Source organism: Atheta coriaria, unplaced genomic scaffold, assembly GCF_025399875.1.
Source record: "Atheta coriaria isolate IRGN ID8LTWV9N9 unplaced genomic scaffold, Caltech_Dcor_3.1 hic_scaffold_4_pilon, whole genome shotgun sequence".
Lineage (NCBI taxonomy): Eukaryota > Metazoa > Arthropoda > Insecta > Coleoptera > Staphylinidae > Dalotia > Dalotia coriaria.
Window position 1 is genome coordinate 8,814,171 of NW_027045446.1, and position 22,532 is coordinate 8,836,702.

A 22,532-nucleotide genomic window follows, 5' to 3' on the forward strand; every position below is an offset into this window, starting at 1 on the left:
TGGACGGAATGAATATCAAGTGCAATCAAGCGTGCATTAAAAACGACCGCTGCGAGCGAGCCAACGACATCTGCGCGCAAAATGTTATTACACACACTCGCATCATCCAGAACAATCCGATTGTATACAGTGTGTTATTTAAACGTAATACTAACATCAAATAATCGATAAATTATTGCGATAAACACCATGTAGATATGTTAAATTTAAAATTGAGTGTAATAAGCGACAAATATGTGAATATAGCATACGATTAATATCGAATTAAACTAATAAACTCAATGAAATAGTGCACATTTGCGCTGGATATTTTTAAATTCATTTTTTTATTTCATTGCGTGCGGATAAAAATGTTAACGCTGTGTCTGTGGTGCATTTAACACTCAACCAGACCGGATTTGCATCCTAATGAACGTCTAATGAGCGAGTGCACAGCGTTATCTCACGGTTTGCTTAATTAATTTATGTTCATATTAGTATAGTTCATATCACAGTGTTAATTTATTTTATTCCGCATGCGCGCAAGTTGAAAAATGTTTTGCTAAAGTTCTTAATTAACTAAAATTAATTACGCTGATATCTGCATGTTTCGAATTCGCGTGTTTGTGTTTAATTGCTGCGGAGATAACAGCGCGCGCGCGCTTTCATCTCGATTTTATCAGATGGCATTCATTTCGTATCGATGTATATACATAACCTAAATTGGATCTCCAGCAGCGGACGTAAATTAAATTAAATTAAAACGTGTGGGGCCTACAACTGCGCCGCGGTAACTGAAAACCGTAAAAACGCAATCGGACCTTAGGATATTGCGATAGTGGTGATTGCAGAAGCACAAACAAGGCGGCCGCATGTGTAACTCAAGCCAACGAACAAACACGGCAAACAAGATAAACTGACGGTGGGTGTCTTGGATCAGTCGTTTTACATGCGCAGCCTTCGTAAACAATTTCATATTACAATTCTACAGTCATCATATTCTATTATCTTATTCACTTATACGAAAATAAAATATTAACAATCAGTGCAGCGTTAGTGTCAGCTGGCGGTAGTTTAGCAAGATTTGTGATGTCTCTCGCCCATGGGAATTACACATAACCTCACATGTGAGCTCGTATTTAGGGTGGATGGAAACAAAACAGAAAAAAATAAAATCCGCCCTCTTTCATGAAATTGAAGGTCCAAAACAACAACATTACGCTTGCAATATGTCCACGTAGGATTTCCGCACACCCAAACCTTCCAAAACGGGATCAATGTCGTTCGTTTCCACCTAAAGGTGCAGAAGGTATGAGATCTCGGTGAAATGGACATCGAGACGCGTCAACAAATAGCATTGCGCTCTACTCTAGGTGAAATAGGAGGAGAAAGCTGGCCATTTGGGAATTCAACCCCACGACGCGCAAAATTTTCTCTTTTTGTGTGCTTTGTTGGGCGCTGTAGCGTAATGAAAGTTGCACCTTTCTATTCAGCACCATAACGGTAGTGTAGGAAAAGATGATGCGCGTTGCACAATACCGACGTGCACCTAAATAAAACCGAATAGGTAAAGATATCGAAGGTATAGCCAACCAGAGATCAAACTTGTCTAGACTGCAGATGGGCCATTCGTATTTCGGTGCATTTTCGTTGCTGGAAGGAGTTTTCTCGGTTTGCTGCATTCGTGGTCTCATCAAAACTAAATTTAGCATGCAAATACGTTATGCAAACCGAAATATTATATATTAAAACAAATTTAACTAAAAAAATAAATAATACTTAGTTATTAAATTAACTACTGTTATTTTTCTTCAATTTTTGATGTTTTTATGAAGTTTTTTTAATTTTTAGATGTTTTCGATTGGAAAATTCGCACCAGGCAGTATAAAACATCATGCACAGTGAAGAGGAAAATGCGGTTGCCTTCCGAATTCACAAAAGATCTCCCGACGATGACACACCGCCGTGGAAAATAGGAAACTATGCATTCGCCGGTGGCACCGTAATAGAAGCCTGAATGAGAAGCACGAGCCGAATGGCGTTGGAAACTGAACAAATTTCGTCGGGCGAAACGTGTGCCAGCCAGTTACCGACGGCAAACGATGTCAAACTACTCCTACGATATTAGCGTCTGAATAGAAGCATCCACCTCGGCATACAGTCGAAATTTCCAGATGACATCCGCGTATTTACCGTGCAAAAAGGTGAAAATAAATTCCATCCAGAGTTAAAATTAAACGTGTAACCTTCAAATGTTTAATTTATATACAAATAAACGTCGAAAAAAGCGACAGAACAATGCACAGCTTAAATTGTTAATAAATTTAATATTGCATTGTTTCTTCAAGCCCGTTATATCGTTGAGAATAACAATACAAAACGCAATGATATTGAATAAACGTCGAAACAATGCAAATCTCAGTTGGCAAAACGCCGGCCATGTTTCGTTATCATCTTGTCATTCGTTTCGGTGATAACACGAATTGAATACGATTGCGATAATAATAATTGATTTAATTTGCAGCGACTGCAGTCACTGGAGAAAAACATTTTCAACTCATGCACACAACCATGTGACCCAGTTATTTGTTTAATCATAAATATTCAACTTTTAAAAATATAGGCACATATGAAATCTAGACGAAAATCTTTATAGATATTGTTAGTAAGTACACTACTCAAAATGTACTAAAAACAATTTTTTCGTCAATAATTTATTTAAATCGCCAAACGCGAAACATTCTGCAAGATAACCTGCATGCTGTATCGGCGGAATAAATAAATGTCACACTGGTCGTATGAATAATGCGTACCTACATATGCCAAACAATCAACGCTGTAAATAATACTGAAAATTGCAGAATAATATTGAGATAACGCGAGCAGCGAGCAACGGAGTTGTGTTTACACGTGGGTGTAGTGTTGTTGTTTTTCCAATCGCTTCATGAATATCGCAAAGTTTTCGCTGTGAAGCGAAACGGCCGAATCGATATCGTCTACGCCATATTATTTGTTATATAATTTAATTTTTCAGCACACACGCTGCATATATCTATATCTATTTTTTGCATTATTTTCGTCTGGGAGTCGTTGGAATTTATTGGAAACTTAACAACGCATACAAAGATCAGACGTCGTTTCAAAGTGTTGCAACCGGCGAAAAGTGTTCCGCTCGCCCGAGTTTCACGCTTTGTTAAACATAATTGGGCGGAGTATTTTTTTTTTTGGACTCTGAATAGAATTTTGCGCGCAAATTAATTAAAACAAATTCTTAAATTTTGCGTTGTTAAACTTGTGTGGCACTTGTTTGTTGTTTGTGTGTTAAATTCAGTACAGCGAATGCAACATGCTTATATTAGTGTTTTACTGTTTTAGTGTTTGCAATTCGGGCGAGGGAAATTGTGCGCGTTCCTTGCTCGCACTTATTACTTATTACTTCCATCATTCGAGAGCGGAACGGGAGACAAACGCAAACAAGTGTACGAGTGGCCGTGTATGAATGTTTATACCGCGCTTATATTTTATTCGCTCTACGTTTACTTTGGCCGAACGTTGTTTATTAGAGAAACGTTGTAATTCAATTTTGTAAAGTACACCACTCTTACTATGATGGGTGGGATGCATCGTTGCTTCAAAGCTGTTTTTTCAGCGGAAAAAAAAGCAAAAAGTTAAAAATTCAAAACAAATATTTTGTAAAAATCTTTAAATAATTTATTTTAGTGTTTAGATGAATTAAAATTTTGATTTTAAGAATTTTTCTTAAATTTTTTTGGAGAAAATAATTTATAATGTTAATATTTATAAGAAAAAAATATTTTTCAAAGAGTAATGATTTTCTTTTAATTTTTTCTTAATAATTTATCATTTTTTCTTTATTTTTTTGATTGATAAAGTTGCAATTTAGGAAAAAATCTCATTGCATTTGAAAGACAAATAAAATTGAACGAAATTTTGGTGCAAACATTGAACAATACTGCAACATATACGAAATTGCACCGCACTATTGCAATGCGCAAATATAAGAAAATGTGAATTGTTGAAAATACTCGTCGGTCGGCACGAAACTCAACGAAATGAACAAACAATGAAAAAACGAGGACAAACAAACCGAAACTATTTTCTTATTTTCTTCGCCACGTCGCCGCACAAAAATCTTATTTCTGTTATTACGTAAATTTGTTTTCCTCGCGCAAACAAACCGCTTGGAACTTTTTTACATTTCAACACAATCCGCCGAAATTAAATGGAAAATAAAACTCACCTCTATACTAGTAGTCTACACGTATATTTCAGCTAAGACAAGAAAGAAAATCTCTGCCGGGATGAACAACACTTTAAACTTTCAACTAGTGGAAATCTGTTGCAGGTACCAACGAGTAATGGCGATGAAGTGTCGTGGAAAGCGTCCGCTGGGCGATTTTATAGCCCCTCGATATCGCTCGTTAGGGTTAATTAAGTTTGCCTCGATATGGGATGCTGGACAATCGCCGCAACAGTGAGGCCTCTTATCAGCGTGGCAATTACGTTACACGCGCATTGTGTGCCACCGCGTGGATAATAAAAATAATGAAAAATGTCCAAACAAAGGAGCGATACCGGTGTGTTTGCTGATCATGGGAACTCGTTTTGGTGGCATATCATTAACGTGTGGAAAATTGCAAGGTGATATTTAAGACCTAACGGTTAGCCAAGAGAAACACAGTTCTTGGCTTGATACGCAAGCGACGGAAACCGTCTAGGGATTAATTTTGCATTGGAAATACACTTGTAACTTGTAACTTGTAATATTTTGTAAATTTATGAACATCTCAAAATAAAATTGTGTAATATTTTGTTTTCTCACTTCCACAACCAGTTAAATCCCATGCATTTAAATTTCTGCATGATTTCAGTTGACAATATTTAAATATTTCGTTTCCCAGCTCATTGGCAAGTAATATTCTTACCTCTGCAACACCCTGTCGATAAATTAAAACTTCTGCAATTAAAATTGATCGCACAATCAACTTTGTAGCGCGCCTCCCGCGGGTAAACATCAGACGACCAGTCAGCACGATTAAAATGCTCGCGTTAATTAAATTTGCATAATTGCTAATGAGGCTTCTCTCGTTTTTTTAAATTAAATTATCTCCGTAGGTCTAATTGCGGCAGAATCCGAAAAATGTACGATTTTATCGCTTCATGGCTGCCAATCGTCGGAAATATTAGTGCGAAAGTAAAATTAGAAATTTCCTAGATGTGAGGTGGTTGCCAACACTGTGTATCCATGATGGCTGACCCCCCGGAGCCGCCGGATCAAGCATTGCCCTCGAGTGTATAGGGTGGTGAAAACGCCAAAAAGTCGCCGGTTGATATAATTTATGAAGTCGTTCCAGCTCGCCGAACCAATGGTGCGCCGTTTGATCGGCAGGTAGGTGTGCTTAATGAGCGTGACTCGCACGGCAAAGGTATAGCCCACACATTCCCATTCCAATTCCGTTTCGATATGCCACCTCTACCAAGGCAACCCGCATAAACCCGCATAAACTCAATGCTATACTCACAACAAACGGAATAGTGTAGGTGTAGTTTGTGTGTAGTAGTGTAGACCGACGTGGATTGACTCGTCAAACCTTTCTCCCTTCTAAAGTCTTTGCTGTGAGAGAGATCCCATGAGAATAACACGAGTATACGTTGTGTTGTGCGGAAAGAGACAAGAAATGCACAACACGCAGAGTTATGAGGCATTGGACTGAAGCGCTCCTGGAGACGAAAGCCTGAACTACGGAAACGCAGCGATACGTCTTGAATTCTGCAGCTGCTGAGGACGTCGTCCACAGTATACTTGTTATGTTATAGAAGAAGATGGAAAGTGTAGTATGCGCAATCTCTCTCGGGTCTAGTTTGCTGCGTGCTGCGGCTGCCCGTTGCGCGTCTTGTTTCGTCGATACGAATGTTACTACATTCAGGCATGCGCGCAGCAGGGATGCACACAGCAGGAACGCGCTACGCTACGTCTACATTCCACCTCTCCACTCCAACTTGCGTCTTACTTCAATATAATATTCGCTCCGCTGCTACCGTCTCTATCTGGCGAATGGCGAACTGCATGCGGAATTTTATTACAAGTCGAAGCAGACGCATTTGCTCTATGAATCTAATAAACAAACTCGTTTGGAAATTCGCGTTTGTATCCAGAGTTGCATACAGTGCCAGCTCATCTTGAATTTAGATACATATTTCAAAATGGCTTTAATTTTATTTTACAAAAACTTGATGTTTTGCATACGCAAGCGTTTGGGTACAATTAGACACGCATGTGTGATTCTCAACTGGGACCAAAGCGAATTAAAACAAAAATAAGCGATGTGTGCGAATAATTATGAGTGTGGAAAAGATCAAAGACAGATTAAAGCCGCCAGCGGAGTCAAAACGTCAAAAATACATTTGAATAAATAATGTTCTGCTTTCCGTTTTCAACAAATCATTTTTTAAAAACTGTTAAGTGGGATTAAATCATTCTATATTCCAGACGACTAAAAATCAACTTTAATTAATTATAAATCTTGTAATTATATGTAAAATTAAATAATGTAGTCGAAACTATATAATTTTTAATTTACGCATGCGCAGTTTTAATTTATTTGCAAATAAATCAAACATTTAATGTAAAAAATTTACATTTTTGTAAAACTATTGTTAATTTAGTTTTTTTTACTATTGTTGACGTAAATTTTCTATGTAAAAGTTAAAGTTCACGTTAAGTACAAAGGTGTTATAATTTGCATCGTAAATTTTTACGATTTTACGAGGCGAAAAACGCGTCCAACAATATTTTCCCCGGCAACAACTTCCTTCAAGGTGAGTACTTATTAGATGCATGCAAGAAATTCAGCAATTAAGTGCACTCATCCGCACTTTAAGCTTAACTAGTAGGCAGGTACTCATTGAGCATCATAAATTTAAACCGCGAAATTAACTATTAACAAAAAGAAACCTATCAACAGTTAATCATTAACAGAAATAGTTTTGTGGTAATACAACGAAAAAAACATATTGAGATTGGTGTTAAGTGACGTATTCATTGCAGACATTAAGACGACCATTAATCAAATCTAATTGAAGCGGTCTTGCATTGTTCTCGTTTTATTAGCGTACGAGTACGCTACCGCAAACGGTACAGTAGTAATGTAATAATTGTCGAGGCATTTAACCGCACGTTAGACGATTTATAGCCGTCAATAAAGAACAGATCAACAACTTAAGTGATACATAAGATACACAGAGATTTTTCAAACTTTTGAATCAAAAAAATTGTTTATTTCAAATAAAATTTTATTTAAGCGTTTAATTGGTGACCCGTCAACATTAACAACTGTATTTTACTTAATTAACGAATAAGACATCATAAGTGTCCATGGTGAGCGGTATGTAATGCTTCATTAAGAAGAATTCGCAATAATTTCGCATTCCGCGCAAAAAATCCGCTGCACAAGCGTTGAAATGCGAGAAACTCAACAAAATGAAAACCCGCACAATAATTTAAGAGCTTTTAGTGCGGCTTTTAGTTTAAGTTACGTCCGTTCGGGTTGCAGACACGCTGAATGTTCTTGATATTTCGAATGTCGTTTCGAATTCGCATTCGTATTATTGGCGTTTCGTCGACGCGATGATTTTATGCAAATGGCCGCGTGTGAAGCGATGCGCGATACTAAACGGCGATTGGGATGTTTCAGACGCGCATATTCGATGTGCATTCTTGCGTTTACAGTTTTGCATATGGAGAGAATTGAAATCCACAGTGCAAATATACAAACTTTATATTTATTTATTTATATAAAAAAAAATGATGCGAATGCATTGAATTGAAGCTTGTTAGGTAAAATTATTTTGCTGTTGTGCACCGTGTGCAGTTGAAGTGGTTTCTAAGCAAATGGACGAGTTTTCGAAATGGAAGACACGCCTGCGAGCTTACTCAAATCCTAAAAGGATTCCTCCTTTGTACACACGCGTGGTACGTCAATGTACTATACTTAGGGCGCGTACTGAATGCGTGCGTACATCTGAACATCATGAAGATGCAAAGTACTCGAGTAAAATCCAGCCTTTCGCTGGCAAAGAGCCTTTATGGATCTCACTTGAAACGAAAAAAAAAAATAACATCACCATGTTGAGACGCAGAGAAAAAGGCAACGTAATACAACAATAAATATAAATTAGGATTTTTACAAATAAAAAAATGTCATGCTTCTGAATTTTATCATTAAACTAATTTTATCAGTGTCAATTCACTAGAATTAGGTTGATATTAAAATATTACGTTTAAAAACGTTTTGAAAGCACTTAGTATGTGCCTATAATTCCACGCAATACAAAACTAAACAATCATCAATGTGACAGCCACATTTAAAGCGTGTTTCCATCTTCTTCTTCATATCCAGTAAGTACTAGTACTATACTCCTATATTCCTACTTGATTTGACCCGTCTGTGGAGAATCAAGTCTCTTGCTTTCTTGCTTCTTATCCTTATTACAGTAATCATCAGCCATAACTTCAGCTAGATATCGTCGACGCGGTCCTATTAGCGCAAACGAAGCGTCGCCATCGCACAGAAATTCATATAATAACCCGGACGAGTGCTCGGTGTAATCGCCATGCGTGCGGGATAAAAAGTAAGAAGGGCGACTGGATAATAAGCCCAACGGAATGAGCTTATGCGAGATGGAAATAAGGAAAACAAGAAAATATACACGTCAGATACGTTCAGCGACGACGAATAACAATAATAATAAAATGACAAACAAACAAACAAACACACCAAGAAGATTCCACGGCGATGTTGACATAAAAAACAAAGAAATTACAAAGGTGGAGCAGATGTTGTTAATATTGACAAAGTTTTATTATACGCGGCGCACAACTTTGTAATTTAATAAAATAAAATAAAATAAAACAACTCACCAAAGAAAAAACACGCTTTTTTAGGTTTTTGTTTATATTGATGATATGGTAACTATTGGTAACAATTGGTAACCAAAGTTGAACGCACTGTAATCAAACACTAACTGACTAACTGACTCAAATCTAAAATTTTAACTAACGGTCCCAAACCCCTTGTAATACTATCATTTAACGACCTTGGAAGGTCGCTCACATTAAACTACTAACGGTACATTTACTTCACTCCTGATGGATGTTTACGTTGACAAAAAATGTGTTAATGATCACCCATTGAAGGTCATAAACAAACATCGATTTGTCCACGTCTTGAAGCAAACCCCCGACCTTGTTCACTCGCCTATTTCAAAGCAAAAGGATTATAAGCCCCGTTATGTAATAGCGCACACAATGGTTACGTACTGTATGCAAAAGCCAAGACGAAAAAAGAGGTATGCGTCCAAAACAAAACACTGCGCAGTCATAAACCAGGCAATAAAATGTTTTTTTTGCTTCCTGAGCCGTGGTCATCTCGGTGCATCGTGTTGGATGTTTGCGCTTCGTTATGGTTTATAATAAGCGACAACACGGCACTTGCACGCCAAACAAAACGCAATAAATACTCGTATGCGACATCCAAGGAGAGATACCGTTAGTTGAGACTCGGTCAGAGCTAATGTCGGAAGATCTAGTCAAATGTGAACATTTTGCGACGCATTCAACGTCGTCCGGTGAGCGGACAGCCACAAAGTTGATATCCGGTGTGGACGTTAATTAATGTGCATATATCAGATCAGTGATAATATAATTAATGTGTTTTGATTGGTGTGCAAAAATCGAGGTGACATTTATTTTGGTGATTCGGTAAGCGCTTTGATCTGTTTAATCATAAACCATTCTGAAATCGGTTTTTGGGTGGCCTTAATCATTTATGGTACTAACATATTTAAGTAACTAAATTCCCTAAATCGACTTGAATTCCACGCAGATATTTTTTCATGTATGCAGTGAAACTTGTCGAAGCTGAAAGTCGTGTACACGTGCAATTCCCGTAGATCTGATTTAGATAAACGCGCGAATTTGAATGCAAATGCGAGCCAACCGGCCGAGGCGAGAATGCGCGCGCGAATCGAAACGCACACATTTGCATACAAATGTTGCGCCGGCACGTCGACAAGTCCGACGACGAAGAATGCGCTTTTTAATTGGACAGCATGCGCGGACATGTTGGGCATCATGGTGGCATCGCCTGGCGACACAACGTTAATTGAAAATTATTACCATGTTGATTGCGTTTAATTTAGAAGAAGATGTTGTGTTGGATTTGCATTTGATCGGAAGGGAGCAATCTGAGCGAATGGCGATTATCATGATGTGCGCATGATAATGAAATGATGGCGCCCGAGGGGTGGAGGTTTTACATTGTTTCTTGATGCGAAGTTTAGGACCGGAGGGTTGTTGTTTTTAGCGTTTGCGATGGGTCATTTGCATTCATGAATTTTGATGAACAAAATGAGGGGTTTAAAGTTCAAGGAGAATTACAACTTTTTAAACAATGCGATTTTGATTTATTTAAAATTTTAAAATGATAAAAAATAGTTTGTCCCATGAAATTAACTAATTTGTAACTAAATTTTATGTATGATTGATGTGATATTTTAGTCACACCTACACATAAAACCGCTTTTTGCTCATAAGTATGAAAACATTAGAAGTTATGTCATTATGAAATGTTTAATTTAGAAATTATGAACGCTGTTAATTTGACGCTTGAGTGGCTCGCAGTATGCAAACGTACGTAATAACTTAACCGAGTGTAATAAGCGTAAGACAGCAAAGAACTAAACTATGACTATATGCATAACAAACTATGCACAAAGAAACACAACGCCGCTGCAAATGGCACACAACGTTGTTAAAGAGTTTTTACTCTCTCAACTGGTAGGTCTAGGCCTACCAGCCACACACACAATTCATGCATAGTGCACATTTAAGTATCCGTTTATATACGCCGCGTTGTTTGAACAACTTCGGAAAGAATTAGACCATTTAACACTCGTAAAATTCATAATTTATTGCATGCTGTTTTGCCCGCAATGCAAGAATGACGAGGTTGATTTCGTGTTGGCACGCCAAATAAATTAATCTGCATAAATAAGGGTTAATCAATTGATGTGACTCAGAATTAATGGGGAACTGGTAGAGCCGGAAGCATAAACGAGTTTATTTTCTACATGGTGGTAAAAATATGAAAAGCAGGTGTGAAAAATGTAATTCAAACTTTAGGACTTGTGCACACGAAGATCAATTTCCTAGACACAGCTGCAAATTTCCGCGTAAAATTTTCGGCGTAACATAAAATATCAAACGACAAAAGTTGACGTTTTGTGTTTGTTGTTTATTTGCAAATACTATTTGCTTTTTGCCATGACGTAGATATTTGCATGCGCTGGTAGTCAAATTAGAAGAGCTAAAAAACAGATGCAGACGGAACGTAACGCGCAAAAGTTTAAAGCCTCTTGGAAAACAAATTCGACATAATGCTACGTAACCCGGCGTAATTTTACGTAGACCTGTGCGCTCTTCGTCGAGAAGATAAAACTGGAGCGGCGAACCGAGAAAGGGCGTTTGCTGCCGTCTGCTGTCATGGCGTAACGAAGGACGGTATAAAAGTTGAATGCTCCACACATGTATATGTACGCTATCTATCTGGGACTGCAGTGCCCGAAATAAATTATCACAAACCGGATGTAAAATTATTTCAAAAACAAAAAAATATTTTTTTTTACTTTAAAATTGGATTTTCTGTACGTAGTTATATTTGTGCTGAATTTCTACAACGACAGTAATATATAAACATGTCTGGCGCGTCCCGAAGTAATGTTTTTTGGTTTGTGTGTGGGCGAGCAGGGAATTGTGTAAGAAATGCGAGACGAAAATGAAGACATTCGCAGGCAAACTGTTGCAGCGCAAATTCGAAGTCGTACCCAGCGCGAACGCTCTCGTATAACAACAAAATTCAGCGCTCTCTCGCCTTTTGCAATATATTTTTCCTTCAAGAAAATGATGCACCGACGATGGCGACGGAGTAAAAAAAATACCTATATGCGCCGGGCGAGGCCATCAGGCAAGAAAAACTTATTACTCTTATAAAAATATAGAAGTTTCAGCATAAAATTCCTTCCTCGTTTGGTGTGCGCGCCATGTTACGCGGCGTGTTTTTGCCATTCCGCCATCAAATTTAGAATGGCGTCTCTTTCATGTTCCCACCAACAATTGGGTACTAGAAAATCCTAATCAAATGCAATCCGCACATTTTTACAAGCATCCACACACAAAGATTCGTGAGATATGTTTGTGTAACTTTTAATTATACAAAAAGGAAGAAAAAAGTAAATTTTGTTTGGGTGGTCTTCGTGGTCTTGGCACTCATCGCATCATGACGTCTTTGCTTGATCTCTCATCTGCAGTGCGTTAACTCTCGCTAATCGTCCTGCTTCCATTGCAGTGTCTTGCGGTTGGTCGATAAAAATGCCACGACGACGAATGCGAACTGAAAGAAACTTCTTCCTCGCAAAATAATAAACCCTCGACGTCTCAGGGAGGGCCATAACGAGATAATTACATTAATCGTCGATAAATTTCTGACTTTATTCGCATCTGCATCTATTTAGCGCGCGGCACGCACGCCAACAAGACGATAGCCGCTGGATATTAAAAACTTTTACGATATAATTCCATTATGCTGCAGCTTAGGTCTCTTTTCAATTCACAAACCCACTTTATAAACAAATAGGAATTAAATTTTTTTCGAAAGAATTTCTTCTGTTGATAATTAAGTGGATATTTTAATTAACTTGGATGTTGTCTGCGTGTATATCATGAATGTAGATAAGTAAGGAATGCAGAACACACGTAATTAGCCATTGCATTGCTTATCTTCACTGTGCGTGCAACTGCAGCGAGCGGCCATTTTAAATTTTCACGATACGAAATTATAGTAGCTACCTGTCTACAGCTTATAATAAATTTATGGTTATCGTAGAAACGTACAAGATATTTGTGATAATTCAATTATTAATTCACGTGGCGCGGAAAGGTGAGGTGGCAAAAGGTAGACTCGTGACGTCGACATAAAGAGGAAATAGAATACTTCCTATGCGGTGGAAGGCGATACGGTCAAGATACAGTTTTATTTGCTTTAGGTTTCGCTGCTCTGCCGTGGGTAACCCATTACTGGCTCGGCTAATGCAATAAAAACGCGCTCCTGTCTACAGTACACCCAGTTTTTATTTATTTATTTTAGTTCATCTATAAAAGTGGACGCTGCTCACATCAAAAGTCGAATTACCCGCAAAATTTCAAGAAATGCAAAAAGAACTAAAAACGTTTATCAACTTGGTATCTAATTAGTGATAAGAAAGGAAACACACCCAATTTATTTATCTGTTTGTGTTTGCATTGAATGAGGGCTTGCGTGCAGCAATAAGTAAATGAAAAACTATAAACTTTATAAAAGTAATATAGAATAATCGTATTCGGAAACGAGGCACGCGGAGTCAAAGCATGGAGTTGAGTTTTGTTGTCCGGAAGCGTTTTTCTTTTTTCGCCAGCAGCGTTGTTTCTTGATGAAATGAAACGAAAACGTTTCGCTCAAGCCCCGAACTAAATTGCTCACTTGCCTCCCGAGCCCCGAGCGCGCTCGATAATATAAAGAGTATAAAGTTTACTCCGCGAGTGTATGTATAGTTTTATCGAAAAGAAAAGAAGTGGAAAGTTGGAGCGACGTTTTACAGTTTTTCAATAAATAAATTCGAGTTAACTAAACTAAAACTTGCGTCTAAACTCTCTACCAACTAGAGTATACCATACACCATAAAACTATACAAGTATCAAAGAGTACAGCAAGATATAAAAATAAAAACAACTCGAAGGAAATGAACCGAAATTGTCTCAGATTACACTTGGATACTGAACTCAATAATAGAATTATTGAGTCAATGAATTACAAACGAAAATTTATTTTACCGTAATTTCTGTTTGTGTCTTCTGTATTTTGAGATGATGAAAAACATAAACGTTGAACGCATAAACCTACGCGGAAGACTGCAAGTAATATTTCTCATCTTCATTTTGCGGAACGCGCGCAGCAAAACGAATTTCGGATAAAAATATTCATAGCCCGCCGATAGGTTGATAGGTTCGTATATTTATGCCGAAACATTTTTAGCCATCTTAGCAGTACAGCAACAGTGGATAAAATATTTTCTATAAAAATTTATGTAGATTTATAACGGGGCCTATTGATAAAGTAATTTTTTAACGATAAAATACGTGACACGTGTTGTGACAAGTTAATTTATGCACATGTTGAACAACGCTTCAAAAATTAATTTATATGAAAGTATTACGTGGGTTACAGTCATTTTGAATTGTTTTTTTGTTACTTTTGATTCATCAAAGCGTGGAATTAACAATTTATTGACCTCATTCTGAGTCTTCGCATGTCTGGATCTTATTATGACTCTAGCTAGGGTTGTACTCATTTATTAGTTATAGTCAGACTTCACAAATCATATAAAACACACACGTAGCAGGAATAAATGTAAGTTGATTAAATTTTGTTTGTTTTTGTTTCAGAAATGCAGAGAAATTCGATATGTGCTGTATGAAATTAATCTTATTAATTATTGCTGGATGCAGATGTTAACAAGGTCGAGTTGTAGGAGTATGTGACCCGTTCAAGTCGAACGCTGGTAGAGAATGAGCATGAGCACAGAATCTGAACCCGCGCCACACCCAACTGGAAGCAGCGCACGAACGCGCCAACTCGACCAGTTCACCGCGCAGCCACGAAAACATGGAAGACCGCAACAAGGACGCCCGCTTCGGTGGTTCGATCCCAGGTATATCGAAGAAAACAATCGTTTGCAGCCGAATGGCGAGCGTAAAATTCGCGTTGGAAAATCGTCGAAAATTGTAAAGATGTAAAGATTCGCCCTCTGCAGACGAATAAAGCTCGCGAGCTGAGCGGAATAATCAACGAATACGCCACGGTGACATTTGGTTTCGGTGGGATTCCAGCCCGGGCGGTGCTTGTTGACTTTATAAGCGACACATTTGTACCCGTATTAGGTAGTTGGTCCTAGGTATGGGAGTTTCGACGAGTTCGAAAGCACGACGACCGGCAAGCGAATTAGCTGATTATATCCGACCTCTCGCAAGCACGTTAAAAGCTCTCGTGCGCTTAAAGTGGAGTTGGAAAGTCATATGAGGACGGCGTGGAGCCCAGCGGGCAAGTAGACGTCGCCGTCTAATTAAGACAAGGTAATATTAGTTTGGAAATTTGCGAATCACGCAATCACGCTTCTGATGTATGTGTATGTGTACATTGGGTTGCAGTTGGTGTTCTTGTGGGTTGCGGCGGATCTGGCGCATTCTTAATAGCTCTCAAACTCTCCGGTGTCATCCGACTATTATGCACTCGCCGCGTATCGCTTAATTTATCTCTTGCTCGGCTAATCCCGTGCCCGAACGCGAGGAATGCATTAAACAGTTTAAAGTTTACGACCGAAAATCGCATATTCGCCCCGGACGCCGCGCGCCGAATTACTCACGCCCGCTGAATGTACCTATATAGTTCCGCATAACAACTATATTTTTCATGCGATGCGATGAAACAGATATATATCAAGAAAAGTTTTATACGAGTGCCCCGCGTTTTCTAATTTGCGCCGTGTTGATATTTTTTTATGCGCAAAGCGTTTTATTTCGGCCGCTCGCGTGGAAACTTTGCAGTTTGTTAATTGATCCCGTGTCGCCCCCGACAACTTTCATATTTTTAACGGCTGCGCCGTAATTTTTCACGCTGACAATTAATTCACAAGATTTTAAATAAAAAATTTGTGTCAAGATGAAAAAAATATACTGCGTTGGGTGAGTTCCAGCAGTAAAAGCTAGAAAAACAGAAAACAATCCTGCAATCCTTTCCAATTCAGTTAAGTAAAGAGCATTCCTCGTCTTCCATGGCCTGTGGACTGTAGGTTGAGGCACTCATAATAAATTCAATTAGAAAATGGACTTAGCGAAACTCATCCACAGTATGTTTATGTATATGGATCTTTTACTGTCTTGATATAAGACTGAGGCGTGCCAATTTGTTTGAGACTGACTGTATATTCAAGAGCATGTGTAATATGTAGGACTAGTTGGTTTCCTTGGCGGAATTGCATCAGTAAAACTGTTTGTGTTTGCCCAGGCGCCGCAATGGTAGCGAATTGCTACTCGCTGAAAAATGCGTCTCAGCATTTTCTTTGCGAGCGACTGGAAATAAAATCGAGGTCGGGAGTTGCATACACATCGCTAATTTTCCACTGGAAAAATATGAAATTGAAACAAAAATATAATAACACGTTGTTGTTGGTATGGTGCGAGATATGAGCAGCAAGTTATGAGCGTTTTAATAGGCAACCCTTTCCAGCTTTGGGCGAAATGAAAGAAGTCATCAACGTGCCAAAAGAAGGGTAAAACCGGACTTTATAAGACTATATAACCGAAATATTGTGCACGGCTACCTCCACGTGATGGAAGTGAATTATAGGTTATGTGTGTGTGTGTGTGTGCGTGGTCATTTCACCTTTTGCATTTTCTCGTTTAGGTCTAGCACATCTCGCAGCGGTCAAAACAATTTCGGCGTCCTTCGTGCGGATATTGGCACGCGGGACGAGTTATGAGCTGGTCCCTCGAGGGCGGCACGCACGTATATGGTTTATGTCTATTTGCTCGGTCATAACCGACAAATGAGTACACACGCGAACATATAGGTAGAGATGGTGCGCACACACAGCCAAAACCCAAATACAAAATGGAAAATATTTGGTTCTCTTCATGCAATCGACAATTTAACATTTGATATATTATACAAGCTACTCTGTAGTATAATATTTATATGTGTGGATTAATTAATACGCCAACAAAATATCTCGTAAATTTTCCTCGTAAGTATTTGAAATTATGAACGAATAGAACGCGTATCTATAAAGCGCGCGCGTTAAAATGCTCGAGACGTCTCTGCGCTTTTTAATTAGCAAATTGGCAGTGGTGCAACACTGAGAAAAGGTATGCAGACGGCGAATAAAATTGTGCCAATAAAGAAATATGCAATAAACGAATGGCGCTGCTGCACACGCGGCGCAAAGTAGTTTTTTGACGATGTCTCAAAACGCTCACGTTCACGCCTAGCCCGCATCTGCATTCGCGCATAAAGTTAGCGCAAGCGATTTGCCATTTTTGCATTCGTGGAAAATGCAAAACGGCATTACCGTGCGTTATGCACATGTTATTTACATGAAAATATTAATCTATGTTTATATTCTACACAACTAGCATAGAAATTCTTAGAAAAATTCCTGAACTTGAGTATTTACGTTGTCATGTCGCAGAAATATTTGTTATGCGTCAGAGTAGATAATATAATCTACGGATATCCGGCCGGAATCAACAATCAAATAAAATTTACACCTGAGAGGCAGTAAAATACGCGTTGAAATTAAATTTATAAAAATTTATTTAAAAAAATTAAAATTAACGAAAATATCGAAGAAATTTTAACGAAAAAATGTTTTTGGGAGTTTGAAGTGTGACTAAGAAGTTTATGACCTCTTTCAATTGCTTCCTTAGTGTTCGTGTGTGTGTATGGTGACATCATTGACATCAAGCACATAAAAGCGGCCATTATCGACCTTTAAAACCACTGCGCAGACACAGCACGTTGCAACAATCTATGAATATAATGTTAGACCAGCCATAGAACATGATAAATAAACAAAAATGTACTTATTATGATTATATTTGAACAAGCTCTTAGGATTAATCAACATTGAAGCTAAATTTGGTATCAGACGCTTTTCGTCTTCGTGTTCGTATTTGTACCCCTACTTGCCATGTTAGATAAAAGGGTGTGAGTTGCGCATGCGCAGTTTATTCTCTCATGGTGGCCATTCAATAGCAACGCAAACATTTTGAATGAAAGTTCAAAAGTTAACAATAACATCTTGATGACACATAGATATGTACGACATAAGTATGACTAAAGATCACTTACATTCTGTTTGTTTTGTGATGATTTCAGATGATGAGTTTGCACACGCTCGCTGGAGACAGGGGGTGTGCGTCCGGTGGCGGCGCATGCCGCGTCGAAGGCGCCCCGACGCACTGCGCCTCTCTCGCTCGACGGCGGCGGCGGCAGCAGCGTGCAGCACACGGGATGCACGCCCGGCATTTTCGCGAGAGGAACACGCGTGATGTACACCGCGACGCGAGACACCGCGACGCAAGAGGCGACGCACACCTACGGCGCCGCGAACACGGCGCAAATCGCACGCACACACTCGCGACACCTGCAACAATTAACAAAGATTAGTATAATAAAAAAATGTTACGGCTCTCCCGCCTCCAGCACGTCTTCCAATCTCAAACGCGTCCAGTTACAAACTAAACGTAGAGAGAAAAAAAACTAAGACTTTTTTTTTACAATTTCAACATGATTGATCAATTTATTTTAATACTTTTTATTTCAATGCGTAATTACACTCTTTATTCTTGTAAGTATAGTTAGTTTATAGCAAAACTTCAACTAGTTTGTCCTTGTTTTACGAGCGTTGTCTGACATGCGCATTAATTTGTTCAACCAGTGCTATAAATTTACTGCTTATTTACCTACTATTAATTTAGTCCGTTTACATAAACGGGCGAAAGTTTGAATTGCCGATCGATGCGATAATGCTCACAGCTTTAATTCACCGGAAGAATAATTGTCCTCGATAGTTGATCAATCATTTTAATAGTAATGTAATAAATTACTCAATGTTTGCATAACATTTGATTCCTTTCTCTTCTACGTCAGATAAATCATATTTTTAATATGATTTTCTAAAAATACATTTTCAATCCGCAATGAGGCGTGATCAATTGGCCGCGGTGGCAATTTGTTCGAGTTGAGCGAGTGCAGCATCTGCGTAAATTCTCGCGGACTTTTGACTTTTAGACGGTTTTACATCTAACGATTCGATGTGATCGCTGGCGATAAAGTTTGAATTGCGAAAACGTTAACTTTCTGTATAAACGCGTTTTCCTTTTGAAACTCTTTCCATTTGGTTTCCATTTGGCTAACGGTCAGTGAGATAAAACGCGTAAAAAATTTTTTAAAGTATCCAACGATGCATAACTAACAAAAACGTAAAAATTGGATAAGTAACTAAAGAATAAAAATAAAAACTTGGCTTTTAGATGAGAATTAGTTGTGCAAAGTATTGATTTTTATTATTTCTGTATTTAGTCATTGGAAAAACGTAAAATCGTAAAGATAACAAAAGGATTAGCCTCGATGATATGTGATAAACGAAGACATCGGTAAATTTCGAACATAATCGTTGTCTACATTGCTTTACACCATGCCGAGAGGAATAAAAACAAGCGCACGAACAAAACACATTCGAATTCTTTCTCACAAGTCACCGAATTGTGTTTTCAACCAGCAAAAGTTGTAAACTAAACGTGATAACAACACAAATTTCGCAACGCATGCGCCTGCATCGACAAAGAAGCAAAAACTAAAGCGCTTTGCTTCCACATGAGTTCGATTTATTGTTTTATCGAAGTTGAACTTCTAGTAACTATTGCCAAGATAACAAACGCTGGAAGGCATGCAGTGCAATGAAAATGCGCCACAGATATATACATTGTACGTGCTGACGTGCCAAGATTTAAAGCCAGAAGTAAAATTTATATTTTGCGCAAAACTTGCGCGGATTAAGTGCAGCGAAACGTATGAAAGCTATAGCGCTGTAAAAGTACGAAATAAATTTTTAATAGAAATAAATAAATGTGCAAACAAATTAAGCGGCAAGAAAACGAAGAGATTTGAAAGCGTAAAGTGAAGAAGTCGTAAACTTAATTAACTATCCGGCGCTCGACGGCGGACGGAACGTGTCCGGCGTCGAACTACTCGAAACACTACTTTGACTTGTCCACAGATTTGATAACAGTGCAAAAAACAAGCAGAACAAACAATCAAAGAGTAAAAAAATCACAGACTATACACACACTCATCGAAAATATGATACCTTCGTGATAGTTGCTTGCTTGTTGCTGACGCTTGTGTTTTAGCACAGAGAAAACTTAACTTTCGCAGCGAACGCCCTCTGGGAGCGTCTCAAAGTTGACGCGCTGTGTGCTCCGTCGGCATCAGGCAACTTTGTGAGGAAATTCCAGTTGCAGCTTGCTGCTTGCACAAGCTGCAACGGGAATCGTCAAGTTTGTACTTACAGATGCGAATGTCAGCCGAGTATTCACTCGGCGTTGGCCGTACAGACTTTATAACCCCCCAAGCTACCCGTTCATTTTACAAGTTTTAGTATGTACCGCTTTTCGTGTGCTCCACTAAAACTCGACGCCGTCCTCGGGCAGATAGCGGGCCAGCTCTTCAGACCAACGAATGGTATAAAGTATAAAGGAGTCGCGCCTCGGTCGCGCCAACATGATTTGTGAAGAGAACAGGAGACACAAGAGAGAAGGACCTTTTATCTGTTACAGTACAGCATTAATGCAACAAAATACAATTGCATACAATTTTATAAATTGTTAATAATTGCCGAAATGTGATCAAAATTTATTTGTAATGATTTTTTATTGATTGAAGTGAATTTAATAAATTTTGTTTGTGTGCGTGTTGTTGGATGCTTTGGTAAGCCTGACCTGAAAGGTCTAAAGTGATCACGCTAACCCGGTACATCCGAAATGGGCGAAACGTGTAACAATCGTGCATGCAAATACACCGCCATTCCCGTTTTATTCCCTCTCCTGTGCGTGGTCGAAATAAACCTCTCTTTAAATATGAACAGTGCACGAGTCTGCGCGATACAAATAACTCCAAACTTTCAGCAACAAAAAACCAACTAATTAGTTATATTAAAATCATCGAATGTCCACTAATCGTCGTGAGTTGTAGTGGTTTTCTACTAAAGTTGTTAACCTTGATTCTAGTAACTCTGTAGTGTTGTTTTCCGTCGGATAACGGGTACCGTTGTTGATTGCGCGATGGCTTCGAGCAAAATGAGTGTTCGCGGCCATAAAAGAGCCTAAAATCTCCCTCCTCGTAAGCAGGTGCTGCTGCCCATGAACGATGTTCAAAACGACGGCGAATCGCCGAACTAACGGTCGTTTTATCGCAGTGTGCGTGCGTTTATACACAAGCAAACACGAACACAATCAAGCCGGTTATAACGTTCGCGCAGGCGGCAATAACACAATAGTCTGTGGTGGTGGTCGTGGAAAAAGCCGAAATGTTGCCTTACGACTCGCGTGCGCACACACAAACCTTCAAGGCGACGACCTCGGGGCCTTCGCAGACGATTAAAGCCGAATGTAGATGGCACCAGCGTGAACCGAACGCGATAAATAATAGACGCGTTCGGAATTGGGTACAGCGCACGCCACTTGCCACAAATTCCTGCCTGCTTCAATCCAAGTCCCGGCTACGTGTCCCACATGTAAAGAGGTTGATTACACTTTTTAAACGATGTTATGGATGCTTTTTTGGTGGGTTATGATAGCTTTAGAGCTCCGCTTTTAGGCGGAAAGGTTATCGCGCCACGAACTTGAAACTTGGACTAAAAACAAATAGCGACCCCTAAAAGTGCGCGGCCGGCATGCATCGCGCCCGCACGCGTCTCGATAGTAGTAAATACATCGGATATACAACCAATAAAAATATACTCCAACGCGACGCGTATGCCGAATCACCCTTGGAGCGATCCATGTTGCATATTCGTCTCTCTTCTCCCGCGCGCCGACCAAAGCGGATAATACCCCTCCATGTACTTGCAGACTTGCACTAGGAGGGTTACAGGTATAGATCCTAACTATGGAGGGGGTAGGTATTCGAAAATCTTCAAAATTTTGACAAATTTTAAAATATTTTTAACGTTTTTCGTCCCAAATACGTAAGTAATTGTTTGTTTAAGAACTAATGAATGTGGAGTACCTAAACTCTGATCAATCTGTTTCTTCTCCTTCTCCTACTCCAACTCCACTTCACAACTACATGAACATGAATCTGTGAGTTTCCAGCACTGAAAGCTCCACTGCATTTCAAAAGCACCATGCAATATGTCAAAGAAAGATGTGTTTATATTTCTGTCTTGTTTCGTGGTACGTATGTCTGAGCTCTGTGTTATTCGAATGGTGCCTAAGCTCAACTAGCAGGACAAGAACAAGAACCTGCCCAGTCTCACCGACTGCCATGATGGCCGCGCGTTGCTAACGACACACTCACCAATCAGCGCTCCGTCCGTAGGTCGATACAGTCATGGCAACCGAACCGAGCGCAGCCCCTCCTAGCAACTCGCTGAATACTCGCACTATGCGCTCGACAGAGACAGCCAGTTCGCTCGTAAAACTCCTCATTGGAGTACAAATAGTAAAAGTTTTACGACGCGTCTGTGCGTGTTTCGTCGTTGGTTTTTTGTCGTTGGGTTTCGTTCGTACACCGCGATGTTTGTGCGTTCTGCTCCTAGATGTAGGCACAGGTCACCATTTCTACACCAAAGCAGTCGCACACACCTACCGAAAAATTGTT

At 39.1% G+C, this 22,532-nt stretch overlaps 1 protein-coding gene and 1 long non-coding RNA gene across 6 annotated transcripts in view; one reads left to right on the plus strand and one right to left on the minus strand.

Annotated features, from left to right (window-relative positions):
- LOC135791337 (uncharacterized) overlaps window positions 1–18,176 on the minus strand; it is a 157,605-nt gene extending 139,429 nt beyond the window's left edge. The window contains exon 1 of one of the 3 annotated variants that reach the window (XR_010548005.1): window positions 4,241–4,636. Coding sequence is in view for 1 of the 3 variants with exons in the window: in XM_065301717.1 (XP_065157789.1) it covers window positions 18,000–18,176 (177 nt within the window). In the remaining 2 variants the exon portion in view is untranslated. Of the gene's footprint in view, window positions 1–4,240; window positions 4,637–17,999 lie in introns of those variants that run through there. The other 2 variants (XR_010548006.1, XM_065301717.1) reach the window with 2 other exon arrangements.
- Window positions 9,572–20,620, plus strand: LOC135791341 (uncharacterized). 3 transcript variants are annotated; one of them, XR_010548012.1, is made up of 4 exons: window positions 9,572–9,760; window positions 14,537–14,562; window positions 14,623–15,223; window positions 18,027–20,620. It is a non-coding gene; the product is annotated as an uncharacterized lncRNA (long non-coding RNA). The 3 variants fall into 3 exon arrangements; XR_010548010.1 differs by having other exon boundaries at window positions 14,537–15,223; XR_010548011.1 differs by lacking the exon at window positions 18,027–20,620 and adding an exon at window positions 15,299–15,813 and having other exon boundaries at window positions 14,537–15,223.
- Window positions 20,621–22,532: the final 1,912 nt, after the last annotated feature.